Here is a 20959-nt window from a genome sequence, read left to right as displayed (position 1 = left end):
ACTCATACATATACTCACTCATCATATGAAGAGATACACCTATACATCCTGTTACACACCGACATTCATCCAAAAGTTACTCACACACATATTCACACGTGCAAATAAACTATTGAACAACCATTTATTTGAATATAGAGTTATACACACACTTCCACCTTACTTCTATTGAAAATTACACATATTTATTCTCTTAAACAATCACTTATAGAAACACATACTTATTTAAACAGGAAATCTTACAATCTCTTACTCTCACATATACTCATTTATATACATCAATATTCATATATACTAGATTAAAACATATGTAGTTACTGATAAAGACACTAGTGGGACAGTCATTCACTCACTAACAAACACATATAGACACTCATCCACCCATACAGTCCTGTACATATGCTGTCTTCAAAACACATACAAACAAAGAGTCAGTCACTCATGCATCTATGTGCTAAGTAATACCTCCACCAAACCATATAGACACTCATACTGTTACTACTAAAAATATCAAATAACCCATATACATACGCATGTAGCTACTTATCAACACATGTAGCCACTTATACACAAAGTGAAACACTAATATATGAATTTAAATATTAAAACATAACTCACTAATATTTATTTTTCAGAAAGACACATATTCACTGGATGGTGTCATCAGTGATGTCATGAGTGATGTCACTGACCATGTCATGAGTGATGTAATATGTGATGTCATCAGCAGTGCATTGCACGCGCAAGTTATAGTGAGTCCGACTAACTATAACGTGGGAATTTCAATGGTTTTATATCAGTAAAATTTCCACCTAACTATAACTGGTGTGAAACCTATAGTTTTTTCAGTGAATATATATATATATAACCAGTACCTCCTCCTAATCGGAAAAAGCACAGCACATGCTCAAGATGTCGATTTATTTAGCAAGCATGGCATAAGTTATAAGATAGTGAATGAAGACGCTTCAGTTCTCAGCAGCCAATCGGCTTCTATAAAGTCCGCTGATAATCTCACCCATGAATATACAAAAGATTATCAATGTTCTAATACTGAAAAGAACTACACCAGATTTGGACAGGGACACAGAAGACCGTGATCTCAGCGAGTCTTTGAAATATGGCATCAACTCATTTTCAGTTATCAAATTTCATTTTGGTTTCGATGTGATAAATACCTGCAGCATTTTGTCGTTTTCAAGTCAATTACTGTTTCTGAGTGGTGTTGTGTGAAGATTTGTCATATGGCACCAACATGAAATGTGTGTTTATTTGAAAAATAATTGCTCTGATGGAGGTTACGATTACAGAGCCTAAAAAGAGAGCTTACCCATCAACACTAGTCAGTTTTCAAGTATTAGCTACTAAAATCTGACTGTAGCAAATATGGTGTAGCAAGAATGTAAATGGGCAGAATTTCCCAAAACTAAAGAGACCACCTGCACATGTTACAAACCTTGAAAGGTATAATTTCTAAACAAAGGCTTTCATAGCTTATGGTAGGACTAACCATGCAGAGATGGAGTTAATCCTGGCCCCCTGATATACCTTTGTAAAAAATTGTTGTCCAGAGATTTTCATTTTCGATTTGTGTTTTTGGTTCATTAGAGAAATTATTTAGCTTGGGCAGACAATGATCCAGGACAAATTTTTCTGGACGACCCTTTTAAAAATGGTGTATGTGTTGCAGTGATGATGTAACATTTCAGGAATCAAGAGACCTATATACTTCATTCTTGTGTCAAAACAAAATGTTTCTCAAAATGGCGGCTCTATAATGATGTGTTATACCCATCATATTGGTAATTTATTTAATATGGTTTTGTTTCAGGTTTTCCGTTGATTCAAATTCATAAACATGAGCGAAGCAGGTGGGAGCAGAGGATCTTTACCTCCTGACAGTGTTTCTAACTACAAAATCTGAGGACTCCAACAAAAAAATGTGTCATATGCCAAAATAATCAAAGAAAAGCTAACATCAATAGCAGCTGGACAGAAGAACGTTTGAGTTGCTGCAGAAATAAGACAAGACGAAATTCACAAAAGATTGATACTGATGGGTTAAAAGGGTGTAATATTTTATCATTGTAACAACAAGTGCTACAAATCGTATATAGTGGAAAAAAGCCTGGAAAAAAAATCACCATAAAAAAGCAGAAACCAGAGAATCACAACAAGAATCAGAGTCTTCTGAGAAAGCGACGACAACCAAACCCAATGCCCATCCAATTAGAAGATCGATGGCTACCCCTCGTCCACCTCTCACAAACGATCAGAAACTAGGGGATCTTGAAGGTGTTACCTGTGGTTTAGGCAGAACAAGGGTAAAATATTGACATAAGTAAGTACAGAAAAATTCAGCCCAGATTAGCAATGTCTACCCAAGCTAAATGACTTCTCTAATACAAAAAAACACTACTTAAAATCTCAGGACAACAACTTTCTTACGGAGGTATATCAGGACTAAGTGTATGTTGGAGAGCACAGGAGTCAGCTTCAAATGCATGAATCCATGTGTGGGTGTGCAATGCAGTAAGAGGGCAATGTGTTTAAAGGCCATAGTTTGACTGAAAAGGCAATGGCACAAGACTTACATGTTTCTCTGAGTAAAGAGACTGCTGTTTGCTGCAAGCTTATTAGCTTCAGATAGCTCTGCAAGCCGTTGTTCCAATGACTTGATCTTTGATTCCAAGGCATTTATCATCTGGAGAAAAAAAAATGATTATAGGCATAAAGGTATCTTCATACTCAATGTAAAATCATGCCACGAATACAAAATATACAATGGTGGAATTAGGCACCCACCCTTCATGAATTGATCATATACGATGTGCAGCAAGAAAGAGGAATGCTGGCATCACTGGGCTCCTAAGCTGAAGAAATTCTTACTTAAGACTCGGGCTGCCAATGTTACCATTTGTAATGCGGCATCGTTCACTTTGAGAAGCAAGCTCACTGTACCCAGTTCTCACACTGGAGCCCACTGCATATCTGAAGAAAGTTTCAAAAAGACCAGGAAACCCTACATCCAGAGGGCAGTGCAGATGTACCTGGAACCTGAAGCAGACCAAAATGCAGCGGGTATCACCGTGCAAAGAAGTGCAAATGTTTGCTCAGACTTTCAAACAGACCATGAGTTAACTTGTGCATCTAAAAGTAAAATAAGTTTACACTTGCCTACAGCAGATCGAGAATTTACAACAACCTTCTATCGCAGTACCAGGCATATTCTCTAGTAAAATGTACTCAGCATGAATGGAGCTCACATAAGAAGCCATTCAAAGTTCTTTAACATCAAAGCAACCTTTAATGAGAAAACGGATAGAGCAGATGCTGCAGACAACTACAAGGTTCAACAGAACCCCTGCCATTACCCTGACTCAAGTGGCTCAAGTGATACCGAAGATTCATGTCATCATAAAGTAAATCAGACATTCGAAAAAGTCTAACTCTAGCAGTTTACAGTACACCTAGCTATCCATTCCTCAAACAAACCAACTGACTATCAAGTGAGAATGAAGCAGGCTGGGTTTATGGCCTTAAAATTACAAAAACTCACCAAGGTGCACATGGCATCCAACTATGCAGCTAGAGCGGATCAAGAGATAAAGACAACTAACATTAGTAAGCAAGACACACATCTATCCCACAGCTTGAATAAACCAAGTGCTGTAGATGACGTACATCAGCATATAAATCACCTACCTATTGAAGAACACAGCAAATGTTACAATGTGTATTAAAACACGTCACCTATAGATCCATATCCTGAAGAATGCTAAGAGACAAAAACACGTGTACACTACACATCTGTCTATATCACCTTGAGCAGTTTTGGATGTTCACATTAGCATACAAGACTAGTTGCAGCCTGAAAGAAAACAAGTGCAACAAAAAATGCACAACTACATAGCACATCTATCAGTAACCCTGAGAAGTGCAAGTTCTACAGTCAAATTTCATGGGTAGACAACACACCTATCTAGCCACAGCTTTAAGTAAATCAAGTGATACACAGAATGTGCCTTTGGCTAGCCTTGCATACCCCAAACATACATAGATAATCATGCAATAGATGTATCTGTCCACAGTCACGAGTAGAGCAAGTGCTACAGACGATTCTCACGTTACTTTAGTAAAACATTATATCCACTGCCTCAAAGATAAAACGTTTTCCAAAAACTCACACTTGCAGAGAACGCATGTACCTATATGCAGCTTTGAGTACAGCCAGAGTGATGGATGTTGCAAAACTATATACAGCATACCTGTTTATCCAAAGCTTTGAGGTAACCACATGCTCCAAGCGATTCATCACTATGCCCATGCGCCTATCTACAGCCTTCATGCACTTGAGAGAACGCTCATCAATATATGGTACACCTGTATATCCAAACCCTTGAGCATGAATGCTAAAGAGGCCTCATCAGTGCGAAGAACACCTATTTATCCAAAACGAAGTGCTACAGGGCTCTAATCAACATACAGTTATCCTAGGTCAGGAGCAAACCAAGCCCCCCAGAGTCTCTCATAAGTTTACAGTTCACTAACTATCTACAGCCTCAAGAATATGAAGGGCTACACAATGTTTTGGTAAGTACACAGCGCTTCATCTCTACCTTGCTCAAACATCAATTACTACATAAAACTAGCATTTGTAAATAGAACAGCAGTTTATCCAAGGTATTGTGCGTCAATGTCTTTTTTCTTGACTCAGTCCAGTTCATCAGATGCAGAGCACCCCAGTAATCAGAGGTACCAGAGTGCGATCTCATTTGGAACCTTTTGCGATAGAAATTGAGCCCATTCCAACGAATAAGGAGACAGGAGGGCAGTGAGAAATCTGTGGTTAGAGTATCCACGAGAAAGTGCATCACTGAAGGTAACTCTTCCGTCGGTTCTGGCTGTTAAGGCAATAGTGCTTTGTTAATGTGTACACTAATGCCCATGTCACAGCCTGATAGATATCAAGAACAGGCTCTCTAAAAACCAACTTAGTGGTAGCATTCATGGCCCTTGTGGAATGGATCCTCAGTGCTTCTGGAGGCTACTTCTTGGCCAGTGCATAGTACAGCCAAATGCAGAGGACTAGCCACCTGGATAGAGTCCTTTTCTGCACTGCACTGCACTGCATTTCTGTGACCCAGAAAGCCACACAAACAGTTGATCATCCACCCGATGGGCTTTAGTAAAACCAATGTGAAAGATCAAGGTCTTCTTGAGGTCCAGTCAATGGCGCTCTCCTCCTCTTTCAAGGGGTGAGGAGAGAACACTGGGAGAATGGTGGATTGTCCAACATGAAAAGCAGTCATGACCTTTAGCAAAAGTGCCACCCTGGTCCTCAACCCCATTTTATATTGGAAAAGGTGGAGTGAGATTGCTGCACAGAGAGAGCTTGGAACTCACTCAGTGTTGAGCTGAAGCCATCGCGGCCAACCATACAGGTCTTTAGAGTCAGGAGACCTAGTAAATAGCTGTGCATAGGTTCGGAAGGAGTACGCATAAGGAACGTGAAAAAACAATTGAGATACAACTGTGGCATCAAAAAGACACTGGGAGGAAAGATAGGAGTCAAACCTTTTACAAGCCTCCTCACAACAGGTGATTTGAGAAAGGATGGCTGATCCGGAAACATAAGTAAGCCCAAAAAAATAACCTTTAACGGTGCCAACTGCAAATACTTCCTGGGCAAAAGATAAAACAAACAAGACATCAGACGGTTTGTCTTGTAATGGGTCCATGTTGCAGGTGTCACACTAGGCCATAAACATGTAAATGTGTTTGGCGTAGACAGACTTTGTAGAGGGACCCCTGGCAGCATGGATGAAGTCCACATCTTTGGGAGGAAGATTGAACATAGTCCAGTGCAGCCTCTTAATCTCCATGCATGGAGGTACAGATTGTGTGGGTTAGGATAAAGGACCCAGCTCTGCTACTGTGACAGAAGATCGGAGGACAGATACCCATGCCCAGAATTTCCGGGTATCACTCTCTCCTTGCCCAATCTGGAACCACCAGAATGACAATGGCCAGGCCATTCCATCTTCAAAACTCATGCCAGCAAGGGCGGAAAGGAGTACAGGAGTCCCACACTTCATACTATCCCGAATGTGTCTCCTAGAAAGAAAGTTCTTGACAACATTCAACATGCGGTACAAAAGGGGGTGGTGATGGACGGAGCATCTGAATCAATCAAACACTCACACCCAGTCAAAAGATCTGGGTTTAATCCATCACCGTTCTTTAGCCCACTCTGCCACCCCAGTTCAGACATGGCTATATGCAAATCAGTCTGACCCTGTGCCTCATGGGAACAGTCCAGCCCGAACTGCCAAGCCATGTCTTCCCTGGACCGGAAACAAGCTTCCGAGGACCAGTTTCTGGCATTCCAGCCGTCTTCAGCCCGGCTTGCTTGAATCCAGTGGCAAAGTGAGCAAGGGACTCACGTCTGAGCATACCCTGCCACACTTGTGGAGGCCAAAAGCGGTACAAAAGGAGGTGGTGATGGACGGAGCATCTGAATCAATCAAACACTCACACCCAGCCAAAAGATCTGGGTTTAATCCATCACCGTTCTTTAGCCCACTCTGCCACTCCAGTGCAGACATGGCTATATGCAAATCAGTCTGACCCTGTGCCACATGGGAACAGTCCAGCCCGAACTGCCAAGCCATGTCTTCCCTGGACCGGAAACAAGCTTCCGAGGACCGGTCTCTGGCATTCCAGCCGTCTTCAGCCCGGCTTGCTTGAATCCAATGGCAAAGTGAGCAAGGGACTCTCGTCTGAGCATACCCTGCCACACTTGTGGCGCCCAAAAGCGGTACAAAAGGGGGTGGTGATGGACGGAGCATCTGAATCAATCAAACACTCACACCCAGTCAAAAGATCTGGGTTTAATCCATCACCGTTCTTTAGCCCACTCTACCACCCCTGTTCAGACATGGCTATATGCAAATCAGTCTGACCCTGTGCCTCATGGGAACAGTCCAGCCCGAACTGCCAAGCCGTGTCTTCCCTGGACCGGAAACAAGCTTCTGAGGACCGATTTCTGACATTCCAGCCGTCTTCAGCCCGGCTTGCTTGAATCCAGTGGCAAAGTGAGCAAGGGACTCACGTCTGAGCATACCCTGCCACACTTGTGGCGGCTATGAATGGAGCTCACATAAGAAGCCATTCAAAGTTCTTTAACATCAAAGCAACCTTAATGAGAAAACGGATAGAGCAGATGCTGCAGACAACTACAACGTTCAACAGAACCCCTGCCATTACCCTGACTCAAGTAGCTCAAGTGATACCGAAAATTCATGTCATCATAAAGTAAATCAGACATTCGAAAAAGTCTAACTCTAGCAGTTTACAGTACACCTAGCTACCCAAGGGGGTGGTGATGGACGGAGCATCTGAATCAATCAAACACTCACACCCAGTCAAAAGCCCAAAAGCGGTACAAAAGGGGGTGGTGATGGACGGAGCATCTGAATCAATCAAACACTCACACCCAGTCAAAAGATCTGGGTTTAATACATCACCGTTCTTTAGCCCACTCTGCCACCCCAGTTCAGACATGGCTGTATGCAAATCAGTCTGACCCTGTGCCTCATGGGAACATGCAGCAGTTTTGACACGACACGTTCGTGAAAAGATGTAGATAGGGCTCTCACCACTGTCTGAATATGCTCCGCACCATCTCACAATGCAACCGCAATCTGTGATCACTAAGTGTTGACCGCGGAGCTTGTCAGCCCTGCATTTAAAGTTCCCACCAGGTGGGTCATGATCATGGAAATGCCCGTAACGCTTCAGTAAACTCTACAGGTGATGCGTCTCTTGGCACCGGACCTGCTTGTAGCAGTACCATGTGGCAGTGGTGCCGTCAGTGAGAACCTGTACCATTCTTCTCTTGAAGGACAGCCGGAAGGCCATAAATACCAGGCAAATGGCCCGCAGCTCCAATAAATTTATGCAAAGTCAGGCTTCCTCAGGAGACCAGAGCAGAGAAACAGTTGTCACCACCACCAACTCTGTTATGTTATGTTATGTTAAAGGTATTTAGTACCGCGCACATACACCAATTGGTTTCTTGGCGCTCAGAGACCAGTGGGAGAGTGTTGGAACTGGGGTAGCCTGGCCTAGAGCCTGGCCTAGGGCAAGACTAACATTTCAGAGGCACAGTGTAAAGGTTGCAGACCACCCAACAGTAAAGCCACGCAATATCACACAAAAATACCGCTACACCAAAATTGTGGGAAAATGAGTACTGCTTTATAAAAATAAATCTTTGCTCTTTTGGATTCAAAATCTTACAATTTAGGCATTACAATTCTGTCTTGAAAACAATTACTATACTCTTGAACTCCTATCACACTTTTGCAATCAGTATTTACAGTACTATATATTTAGTCACACACCATAACACTGTCTGGCATGTAACGCTTACTCTTCCATAAGCTAGTTTAAATATGGCCTGTACTCTACACTTGGTTTTATAAATATCAATAACACTTTTAAACTGTTGCACCAGTTGTCAATTAATTACAATAGTTCATTATAACTATGGCTGGTAGGAAACCCTTCTACTTTCCTAGGACAGATTAACTGTGCATTGTGCTTTGTTTTGCTTCTCAGAAACCCTTCTATCAGAGAGGGGCCAAGCTGTCACCAACTGTCAAGAACCAGGGGTCTATGGAGATTTATTTTTATTCCTTGCACCCCACAGGTAACCAGGCTTCTGAAATCAGTCAGTTTGTACAAGTTCGGCCACTCGTTTTCCAGGCCCTCCTCCCTCTTCCTCTCACTCAGTTCTGCACCGTGTGGGGAGGAAACCAGACGATCAGGAGACCTTACCGGCACTCCCTCGCCACCCCTCGCTCTCCCCGGCTTACTTGTATAGGCGGCCGGCAGGCAGTTCCTCCGCTTACCCCCTGAGCTCTCAGACGCGTCACCTCCGGTGATCGGCCCCCTCGCTCCCTCGCAGAGGAGCGGAGGCCCTCTCAGCTGCAATCCGGGCCGCTATCTCACTGAATCCGCCACACGAGCGGCGGCACCTCACCAGGAAGGATCTGTCCCACGGCGTGCAGAGCGGTCTTCAGACGCTCCACGAAGACGCTTCCTCTTGGCTCCCCTCAGCGGCGAAGGTCGTCGTTTTCTCCACACGGGGGCTCTTCCGCGCATGCGCGGAGTTACAGTGTCTCCGCACTGGGCCTGCTCGGTCCTAGGCCCCTCCTGCGAGGCCGTCCCCCAGTCAGTGAGGAAACAGCGCGCTGGCGCCGGGCATGAACGGTGCCCACACTTCTTCTGAGTCCACCGGTGCGCTGATACAGAGCGCGCTAGGCACCCCCGGGGTCCCGATTACGGTGAAAGCCTGCAGGACGTCCCAGAACAGGTGGGACCTTTCTCCGCTCTCCACCACCTTAAAAGTTAAGAGAGGGTCGGCTCACTACCAGTCATGACACAGGTAAGAGGTGCCCAATGCCTTCCAGGCCAACAGGTTACTTCTTGCCCTCAAAAGGGAGGGGGGGTCAAAGGGCTTCCTTAGTATAAAGTCACTGTGCACTTTTCCAGCACTAGAACGCCAGCCCTTTCTACTGGACAGATAACAGGCTCAGGAGTCCTCTTTAGTTCAGATCCTTCCACTAGGCAGAGGACTGCGCTCCGCAGCGCCGCAGTCTCCTTCTCCTGTCTACACCCCTCTATTCTAAAACTAGGGGTCAGTCAGGCGCCCAGGGTCTCCCTGAAACTTCCACAGCGGGGACAAGACAAGAATCCCAAAGGAGGAGTAGAGGAGTGGATTAACTAGGCTGTTTCCCAGTACAGGAGATCAACCCTCTCACTAGCCTTTCCCCACCTTCCGAGATAGCCTATCCTCCAGCTGACTCTCACAGGTAGACAAAATGGCTGCCCCGCATTCCGCCTTATATAGGCTGACCCTCAGTGGTCCAGAATGGACCAGAAGGTTCTAGAATGCCCTATGTTAGGCTATGGCCAAGTTCTGAGTGTGACAGTTAGGGCAGTTGGTGGCCACCATTTTAGGTGGTGCCAACTTTCCTGTCAGAACAGGCCTCTGGGCCTGAGGTGAAAAATTATGAGGGGGGGAAAGAACACCTATCCCCCTGGCCAACACCTACAAAAAGTCAGTAGACAAAAAATTATCAAGGGTATGAGGGGCAAAAAGGGGACAAAATAAATAATACTGAGGAGGGACTTCGTCAAAAAGCCAGACAGGTCTAACACGCGTCCCCCCCAGCTGAAAGTGGGGAGAACTACCCAACCCCTTGGGAGTCCTCATCACTAAGGCGGAAATACCTGGAGAGACCGTCTGCATTGGCGAGGTCCACTCCAGGCCGATGTTCCACCCGGAAGTCCATTCCCTGTAGGGAGATGGACCACCTCAACAGCTTGGGATTTTCCCCCTTCATTTGCATCAGCCAACGAAGGGGTCGGTGGTCAGTCTGAACCAGGAAGTGCGAGCCAAAAAGGTATGGCCGCAGCTTCTTCAGAGCCCACACCACCGCAAAAGCTTCCCTCTCAATGGCACTCCACTTCTGTTCCCGGGGAAGCAGTCTCCTGGATAAGAAGACTACAGGTTGATCCAGGCCCTCTTCATTTAGTTGCGATAACACTGCCCCAATGCCATGTTCTGATGCATCTGTTTGGACAATGAACTCCTTGGAGAAGTCTGGGGCCTTCAGGACCGGTGCCGCACACATCGCCTGCTTCAATTTCTCGAAAGCTTGCTGACAAGCTCCCGTCCAAACTACCCGTCGAGGTTGTTTCTTGGAGGTGAGCTCTGTGAGGGGCGCTACAATAGTGCCATACCCCTTCACAAAGCGACGGTAGTAGCCTGTGAGGCCCAGGAAAGCTCGGACCTCAGTCTGTGTCTTGGGGGGTTCCCAGGCCATGATTGCCTCAATCTTCGCCTGCAGGGGCTGCAGAGTCCCCCTACCCACCAAGTGTCCAAGGTACACAACTGACCCCTGCCCAATCTGGCATTTGCTGGCCTTGATTGTCAATCCAGCTTGTCTCAGGGCCTGGAGAACTGCTTGCAAATGCTGCAGATGGTCCTCCCAACTGCTACTGAAGACAGCAATGTCATCCAAGTAAGCAGCAGAGAAACTCTCCATTCCAGAGAGGACCTGGTTCACGGACACAGGGGAGTAGAAGCAGCTAGTTATGAGCAAGACGAAACAGGTAAGTTTTCAAGAATTTACGGAAAGTAGAATAGTCAGGTGTAAGCCGGATTGAGAGGGGAAAAGAGTTCCAGGTAAACGGAGCAAGAAAAGAGAAACAGGCACCACCGTGTTTCTTACGTTTGAACCTAGGAGTGATCAAGAGGTTGTGGGCAGAAGATCTGAGGTGTCGAGAGGGTACGTGGGGGTGCAAACAGAAAGAAATAAAGGCGGGGGCAGAGGCAGATAAAGATTTGAAAATAGTGCATCCCATTTTGAAGATGCAACGTTGCGCAACCGGGAGCCAGTGTAGAGTTTTCAGCATCAGCGTAACGTGTTGGTATTTGGGCTGCTGAAAAATTAGTCTGGCTGCCTGGTGTTGCACCAGTTGAAGTCAGTGAAGATGGTATGCGGGGATCCCCACGTATAGACAGTTGGCATAGTATAAACGTGAGGTGACCAGGGCCATGATGACAAGGGTAAGAGCCTCTGGTGATAAGAACCTTCGGATCTCCCCGATTCTGCGAAGATGGTAGAAGCAGGCCGAGGTAACAGCGTTGATGTGCGGCCGCATCGAAAGGTCACTAGAAATAATGACTCCTAGGCTCTTCACGGAGTTAACTGGGCAGGGAGGGGGACCAAGGGCAGGGGGCCAGAAGTTGGGAGTCCAAGGATACGAGAGCCCACCGATCAGAACCAGCTCTGTCTTGCTAGGATTGAGCTTCAGCTGGCTGAAGTTCATCCACTCGGAGATGGTAAGCATAGTGGATTGGAAATTAGAGCGAGGGGAGGGGTAGATGGGAAAGATGAGTTGCAGATCATCTGCATAGTTATAGATGGTAACAGAGGAGTGACGAAGAGAAACGAGAAGGGGCTGCATATAAAGATTAAACAAAAGAGGGGACAAAGCAGAACCCTGGGGAACATAACAGGAAAGTGAAATTTGGGGAGCAGAGAAGGTGGACAGTTGTACAGATTGGGAGCGGCGTTGGAGGAAGGACACAATCCAAGACGGGGCCGGGCCCGAGATGCCCGCATTTCTGACACGGTCGATCAAGAGGTCATGATCGACCGTGTCAAAAGCGGCCGAGAGATCTAATAGCACCAGAGCCTGGGCCAAGTTCTTGTCAGCCCCCTGTCTCAGTGTATCCATAACCGCCACTGCCACTGCCTCCGTGGAGTGGGCCGGTCTGAAGCCAGCCTGTTGGTCGTCAAGGAAGTGAGTTTCCTCGATGAAGGTGCTCAGGCAACGAGTGACGTAAGTCTCCAAGACCTTCCCCAAATAGGGGAGGAGGGAGATAGGTCGGTAGTTACCTAGGACCGCAGGGTCAGAACCGTGTTTTTTTAAAATAGGTACTACCACAGCTCTTTTGAAAGCATCGGGGACAGAGCCTGTAGAGAGTGAACGATTTAGAAGGTCAAGAGGAGGGCCGGGGCAGGCCATAAAGGCATCTCTTAGGATTTGGGGAGGGCAGCAGTCGTTAGGGGAGCCAGAACCGACAGCCTGAAGTAACGAGAGAAAAGTGTCCAGGGAGATAGGGGGAAATTCATGTAGGGAATGAGGATTCGGAGAAGGGAGGGCACTGACCTGAGACATGGTGGTGGGGGGGATGTTATTTTTAATCGTGGACATTTTATCGATAAAAAATGAGTTTAGGGAGTCGCACAAAGCCTGCGAGGGTTGAGGCTGAGGCGTAACACGATCAGGTAGGGAGAGTTCAACTCTGACTGGGGAAGGGCTAGTGGTCTGCCCCTGGTCAGGTTGTGGTCTAGCAGCCACCACTATCTATCTTGCGCAGTTTTCTTTGAAACCTGGATGACGTTTGAGATGTTTCTATGATGCTGGGCCCACAGACTCTACATCCCACCGCAGAGCCTGCCGATGCCACCTGGTGAAGTGGACAAGCAGGCCAACTAGCCTCAGAGCTGCTTTAATGGAAATTGGGAATGAGGTTGAAACATTGAAATCGTAGCTCCAATGTCCTGCACTTTGTGACGGAGTTAAGGCACTGAATTGCACCACACAGAGGATGGGTACTATAAGTGAATTCAGCTTGTTGACCATGAACCCCAACGATGCAAGAACGTTCATAGTCATCTGGAGGTGGTCTGCGACTGACTGCGGTGAGCCCCCTTTCCATCACTTGTTGTTGAGGTGAGAGAAAATTGGTTTCAAAGATGGATAGTGACCACAGCCATGATTGTCGTGGATAATGGAGGGCTGCTGGTAAGGTTGAAGGGGAGTACAGCAAACTGACAATGCTCCTGGCCGATGCTGACCACAGGTAACATCTGTGGACCACAGAACAGGTACATTAAAGCATGCCACCTACAGGTCCATGGCAACTGCCCAGCCACCCGGATGCAGAACAGACAGAACTTGAACAAGTGTGAACATTTTGAATTTGTCCTTGTGCAGGAATGAATTCAGAGGGTTAAGGTCCAAAATATGGTGCAGGTCTCTGTCTTAAAGAACCATCCCTGCTTTCAAGCTTAGCACCCTCTCAATGGCCCCTTTAGCTAATAGAGCCTGCATCTATTGCCACAAGATGGATAGAAGCTCCTCTGAAAGCCGCTCTGAAGTGGGAGGAAGTTGAGGTGGGATAGAAAGGAATGGAAGTGCACAGTCCTTTTGGACAATCTGGAGGACCTAGTTGTTGGATGCTATAGTCTGCCATCATAGAAGAAAATGTGTGATCCTATCTCCCACGGGGAAGCTGTAAGCCACCAAGGGCAAACTAAGGTGGTTTGGAGGCTGATACTGAAGGGGTGAAGGACTGGGGAAAAGGTGCTGTGTTGACCTACACAATGTCTGCTTGATCCCTGTCCCCAGCTCTAAAAGAAGTGAAGTGACCGCAGGGTCTGGTGGTGTTTATGCACCAGCCCTCTGGAGCAGCCTTGGAAGGGTCGGTCTGCCAGGGAAACAGTTAAACAGGGGTTGAAAGACTGCTTTCTTCAAAGCGTTAGAGGGCACAATCTGCCTCTTTGACAATGAGACGAGACCCATTAAAAGCCATATCCATTAGGAGAGGGTGTGTGTGTGAGGGGTGTGTGTGTGTGCGTGTGTGTGTTTCTGCTTAATAAAGGTATATATTTATATATTGACTCCAGTCGTATCGGTGTCTGCTCACAAAGTCTCCCGGCAGGGATGGGGATAGATATAGGCTTATATATAACCTCATTGGTGCTGTGCAAGGGGATCAAGAATTCCTTGATCTGCATTGCACTGCTGATGATGATAGAGGTCAACATTTTGATTGGAACCTTAACCAGTCTTTCTGATGGATGTAGCCACTCATGCTTTCATTTAGCCTATGCCAAATTTGGGGATCATGATCTCTCTGCATACTCCACCTCATCATCAATGTATAGAACGTTCAACTCTCCTGAAAGAGTTGCTTTTCCTTCCACTGAACTTTCTGTTTTACAAAAAAAAGCCTCCATATAATCAAAGGTTTGCTCATTGTCTTCCTGATATTAAAGAAAAGTCCATGCTCCTTTGGGGAAACTTCCTGCAATAAACTTGGTGGTTGTTACAGGGGTATTGGCGCTACCAGCATAGATTACAATATAGGATCAACTTTCTTGTCTTTCATTACATTGAATAACCCCGTCCATGTACTGGGTGTTATAAATGTTTGATTCTTTTTGGTTGACCACTTGTCACTTGTCGAAGGTAAATCTATCGGACCGCACTCTCTTCGTGGATGGCTATTCCCTCTGCAACGGCATTTCTCATGTCAACGATACTTCACCTGTCAACGATTTTTTCCACTCGGTGACTATAACCCTTTGGCAACAACTCCTTCAAGGATGGTCAACCTAACCTGGTTCCCTTACTCCAACACTTTTGCCTTTAAATTTGACAATGCTGTCGATGGTGACAGTCTTACTCTCGGCAGTGATAAATCTTTCTCGGCGACTTATGAACCTTTCTCATCGTCGACGACTTCTGTCTCGAAGTACTCTCATTTCCCTTTTCGTTGACAGTTTACCACCTGTCACTGAGGCTACCTTTGATCTTTTTAATTGTAACTCTTCTCTTGCAAGATCTCCTTTTGCTTTATGCTTTCTGTGTAAATCTGTGGAACGTTTCCTTGATGTAACTTTTCTGCTCTGCTTAAACATTTAGGAACACTTCCTTTTCCAACGCACAGTCTGTGAAAACTGAAAATCTGGTGCACTTTCCAAAACATGTGGTTTAAGCTAATCGCTTTGGAGGCTCAGATGCCAGTCAGTTTCACCACAATGCACATCCACTTTTTGATGGGTTCCACAGGAGGCAATCAGATGATTCCGCTGATATAATTAGCCTGTCTGTGACCAATCGAAGTAGTTCCTGAGTTCAGGGTAGCCAATTAGATTGGCTTAATCACCCAAAGACCTTCAAAAGCTGACTATAAAGTCAAGAAAGGCTATAGGACATGCTACACAGAGAAGGTGCACATTTTAAAGTGGCACTCCACAACAGGACTCATCCAACGCCCAACCCAACCACATTCCTAACCGGAAACTATCACAATGCTTACACAGTGGGTGTTTGAAGAAGTGTGCCAGATATACATCCTTATCTGTTGCTGGCCGGTGATGGGTCATTCCCATCAGCATATTACCACTTGTAGAAGCCTACCGATAAATTAAACTGTGCATGAACTGTGTATTGGATGTAGAACACACCTTCAATGCATTAGGGTTTTGTTTGCAAATCAGGCTTACTTTTTCATATGCCAGATACTTACATTTGAACCAGTGAGTCCTTCGTGAACCTGCCCTTAAGCAAACAGGGAAGTATTTTGTGGCTTCCCATTCACTGTATGCCTGAGCTGGTGTCTGGAACGCTGAAAGTTAATGATTTAACAAGAGTGTGGTCTGCAGCGAAAGATAGGACATAGGGACTGATGGGAGGATGGAGACCTGACTGGACTTCACTTCTGTTGCTGTAGCCGAATGGCCTAATATGAAATAAAGAACTTTGGGCCAGATGAACAAAGCATTTTTCCGGTTGCATACGGCCCGATTTGCAGCATTGGGCCGTTTCTGACCAGAAAAATGCCTTTTCCTGATGTACAAAGTGCAAAATGCAATTCAGTAACTTGTTATCATATCTAATTTTGCCTATGTGATTCGGTATTTGGAAGGGGCATGTTAAGGGTGTCCTTCCAAATACCGAATTGGTATAGAACATATTACTGTCTTGCGACTGAATTCCGGTCACAAAACAGTAATACTTTACCACCAGTGTAAAACTGGTGGTAATGAATTCGTAAAGGGTAAAGGGGCCGCAAGGGACCCCTTCCTCTTTGAGAAGGTAAATCATATTTTTTAAGAGCAGGTAGTGGTCCCACAGACCACTGTCTACTCTTAAAAAACAAAACTTAAACGTTTTGTTTTTTCTTTTTAAATGCATCCCACTTTCCTTTAATAAAAACAGGCTGCTGTTAAAGAAACATTCTTTATTAACAAACAGTCACAGACATGGTGATAAGCTGACCTCAGCAATCCGCCTTCCCTGTGATGGCTGCAATTCCTAATGGGTCGTAAATTTCCACCTACCTCATTAATATCCATGAGGAAGGTCTATTTGTGACCCACTAGGAATGCTTAATGAAACTCAAGAGTTTCATACATTAGGAATACCGATTTCCCAATTGCAATGCGAATGCCCTCTAACTTCAACATGATCTCACAAATCCATAAAGCCAATACATTTCCAAGGCAGTATCTGTGAAAGTTATGCGAAGCCTGTATGGTATCTAAGCACATAGTAAAACACATACCGCTTTCTGCTCAGTTAGCATTTGACTTTTTTCCCAAGCTTCTTCCTCATGTTTCATCCGCTGAGACTCCAGAGACTCTTTTTCTGCTAGATCCTTCTTCATCTGAGTCTCCAGCACCTGAAGAAGTAAACCAGCAATTACAAGTAAATCAGCTATTATCCCTGTATGTGTCATGTGCCCACAATGAGTGGACGCATGGCAAGACTTAATATAATGAGGACTAATTTGCATTTGGTACAAATAATTTCACAGTGCATTTCATTGAATTATCAAGCATTGCTGAGCAGCAAATTAGCATTACATTTCTTAATTGTTAAATGTAACTTTCCTAGCAGCTTTCAATATAACTATGTATATGCAGCCGGAATACCTATAGAAGTGCCTAAGAATGACCCATTTTAGATTATTTTTGCAGTAAAATATATTGCAAGGTATTTTTGGTTTGTACTCTGTGGGATGGTTTCCTCATTAACCCCTTCAGTGCTCAGGACGGCTTCTGGCAGTCCTCGCTCATGGCACTGGAAATCCATCTGGTGCAGGCACCAGAGGAATTTCCTTTTCTCCCAAACAGCCTCGGGAGCTGGGGAAGAGCTTTCCCAGTTCCCCTGGTTTCTGTGAAATGGTGATCAGCGTGCACGTAGTGCTGTCGTCATTTCATAGAAACCGAAACTGAAAAGAGTCTTTAGGCTCATTTTAGTTTCACTTTCTATATGCCCAGGGGGCTATCTCAGCCCCCCCAACCCCAGCACGTAGGAAGACGGGAGAGGTATCATTGGAAAGGGGAGACTCTAATGGTACCCCACCCTAGTGGATAGCTGCTTGGGGATTGCCCCAGGAGGGCAAGAGCCTTTGCTCCCCCAAATATGTTTGGGCAATACAGTCTTTCTGCCCCCCGGGGGGCAGATAGCCCACTAAAAAACCAGGTACTTCCCCCACTCCACCAAAAAAATGCCACTGAAGAAATTCCGCCCCCTACTACCCCCCCAGGAGGCAGATGGGGGCAGCAGCCCTGATCTGCCCCTCAGGGTGGCAGAGAGCCCACTACGCGCCTCACATTTCTATGATGGAAAGTTCTAGAATCTGCGTGGATCCAGAAACTTCCACCCACCCCGCATTCCCCAAAGTCTTCCAATAAAAATGGTACCTCACTTGTGTGGGTAGGCCTAGTGCCCGCGATAGGAAATGGCCCAAAACGCAACGTGGACACACCACATTTTTACAGTGAAAACTGACCTTTTTTTGCAGAGTGCCTAGCTGTGGATTTCGAACCCTAGCTCTGTTGGCACCTAGGGAAACCTACAAAACCTATATTTTTTTTAAACTAGACACCCAGAGGAATCCAGGAGGGGGTGACTTGTGTGGCTCTAACCAGGTTCTGTTACCCAGAATCCCTTGTAAACCTCAACCTTTGTAAAATAAAAAACATTTCCACAACATTTCTGTGACGGAAAGTTCTGGAATCTGTGTGGATTTACAAAATTTCACTCACCCAGCACTCTCCAAAGTCTCCCGATAAAAATGGTACCTCATTCGTGTGGGTGGCCCAAGTACCTGTGACAGGCAAGGGCCCAAAACGTATGGAGGAGAGATCAGAATTACCTATCACAAAACGACCTGGTTTTACAAAGGAGGTCACATGTAATTTTGACCCAGGCTCAGCCGCCATCTATAGAAACCTACCAAACCCACACATTTCTGAAAAGTAGACACCCGGGGTAGCCCAGGGAGGTATGGCTTGCTAAAAAGGGGTCGGTTTTCACTGTACAAATGTGGTGTGTCCACTTTGTGTTTTGGGCTGTTACCTGTTGCAGGCACTAGACCTACCTACACAAGTGGGGTACCATTTTTATCGGGAGACTTAGAGGAATACAGAATTGTGGGGCAACTGTTAGCGATTGACTTTCGATGCATTTTTGTCTTCCAAATGTAAGACAATGTGTAAAAAAGAAGTCACTTTGAAAAATTTCCTATAACTCACATGCTATTGTGGGTACCCACAATTTCGGAGCTGTGCAAATAGCTACTGTTTCTAAAGAACAAGTTACTTACCTTCGGTAACACTTTTTCTGGTAGATACAATATCTGCCTGTGGATTCCTCACCTTGTGAATATCCCCCTTGCGTCAGCAACATTCGGAAATTCTTTTTGTAGCTTCGCGCCGACGCGGACGTCACAGAGATACGGCTCCGCTCGCGACTCCGCTGACGTCACCGACGCCTACAATAGGCCCACGCCGGCGTGATGACATCAGTTCCGCCCTTTTTTCCGTGCCTTCGAGGCACACGGACGGACTGATGACAGTAGTAATGTACACAATATACACAGTATAGAAATCAAAGTAACACACACAGTGTGAAGTAAATGCAATAAAACATTTTACAATAAAACAACCCATTAGAGATACTCTGGCAAAGAAGAGTGGACAACGGGGAGGCGGGTGGGTCAGTGAGGAATCCACAGGCAGATATTGTATCTACCAGAAAAAGCGTTACCGAAGGTAAGTAACTTGTTCTTCTGATAGATACATCTGGCGTGTGGATTCCTCACCTTGTGAATAGAGTCCCACAGCAGTCCCCACTCCCGGAGGAGGGTGTCCACTCTTCTAGACCAGGAAATCCTGAAGAACAGAGCGCGCAAAATGACCATCCCTCCTCACTTCGGTATCCAAGCAGTAGTGCTTCGCGAAAGTGTGGAGGGAAGACCAAGTTGCGGCCCTACAAATATTCTCTACAGGCACACCTCTAGCCAATGCAGAGGTCGAAGACTTAGCCCTAGTCGAATGAGCTCTTATGCCCTCTGGTTGTTCCTTACCGGCCAAAGAGTAGCAGATCTTAATGCAGAGGACGATCCACCTCGACAAAGTCCTCTTATGGACCGCTCTACCCTTCTTGCAGCCAGCAAAGCCAATAAAGAGCTGGTCGTCCATGCGACAGTCTCTAGTTCTGTCCAAATAAAAAGACACCGCCCTCTTGGGGTCCAGACGGTGCAACCTCTCCTCCTCCTTGGAAGGGTGAGGGGGAGGATAAAAGGAAGGGAGGGTGACGGATTGACCAAGGTGGAAAGAAGACACCACCTTCGGCAGAAAAGCAGCCCTGGTCCTTAGAACCGTTCGATCAGCATGAATGGACAGGAATGGGGGCTTGGAACTAAGAGCTTGAAGCTCACTTACCCTCCTTGCCGAAGTTATCGCAACGAGGAAAACAGTTTTGAAGTCAGGAGCCTCATGGTACATTTATGAAGAGGCTCAAAAGGAGCACCCATTAAAAATGTCAGAACTAGATTCAAATCCCACTGAGGCACAATAAAAGGGACAGGAGGGAACTTATTAATGAGGCCCTTCAAAAACCTCAAAACTATAGGAGACTTAAACAGAGAAGGCTGGTCAGGCAAACAAATAAACGCCGACAGCGCTGACAGATAACAGTTCACTGTGGCAACAGCATGCCCCTGCTGTGCCAGAGAAAGGGCAAACTGGAGAACATCAGATAAATGGGCCCTCAAAGGGTCTATGGACTTCTCCCTGCACCAAACAACAAACTTAGACCACCTATAAGAATAGATGGACTTAGTGGAGTCACGCCGGGCTGACAAAATGACATTCACCACATCATGAGGGAGAGAAAAAGTAATCAGGTTGCCCCGTTCGATCTCCAGGCATGAAGGTGTAAGGTCTGGAGGTGGGGGTGTAGAACCTGCCCCTCCATCTGAGAGAGGAGATCTGCCCTGAGAGGGAGACGGAGCGGCGGGTGAGAGGAGAGGTGGAGAAGGTCTGAGTACCACACCCTTCTTGGCCAATCCGGGGCAATCAATGTGACTCGGGCCCGGTCTTGGCGAATTTTCCTCAGAACCCGAGGAATCAAGGGTATGGGAGGAAACGCGTAAAGGAGTTGCGTGCTCCAACTCAACTGAAACGCATCACCCAAGGCTCCCTGCATCGGAAACTGGAGGCTGCCGAATGACAGGCAGTGAGCATTCTCGTGAGTGGCGAACAGGTCCACCCGAGGAGTCCCCCACATC

The 20959-nt window shown here is 46.0% G+C and overlaps 1 protein-coding gene across 1 annotated transcript in view; it reads right to left on the bottom strand.

The window, feature by feature from the left end:
* CIT (citron rho-interacting serine/threonine kinase) overlaps positions 1 to 20959 on the bottom strand; it is a 1473679-nt gene that overhangs the window by 856302 nt on the left and 596418 nt on the right. Inside the window, exons 20-21 of the mRNA XM_086942878.1 lie at positions 16943 to 17059; positions 2595 to 2704 (exon numbers count right to left, since the gene is read on the bottom strand). Coding sequence (XP_086799004.1) covers positions 2595 to 2704; positions 16943 to 17059 — 227 coding nt within the window. The remainder of the gene's footprint in view (positions 1 to 2594; positions 2705 to 16942; positions 17060 to 20959) is intronic.

The sequence above is a fragment of the Lissotriton vulgaris genome, chromosome 11, assembly GCF_964263255.1.
Source record: "Lissotriton vulgaris chromosome 11, aLisVul1.2, whole genome shotgun sequence".
Lineage (NCBI taxonomy): Eukaryota > Metazoa > Chordata > Amphibia > Caudata > Salamandridae > Lissotriton > Lissotriton vulgaris.
Note: the sequence above shows the minus strand (reverse complement) of the source record. Positions and strands in the feature narration are given on the sequence as shown.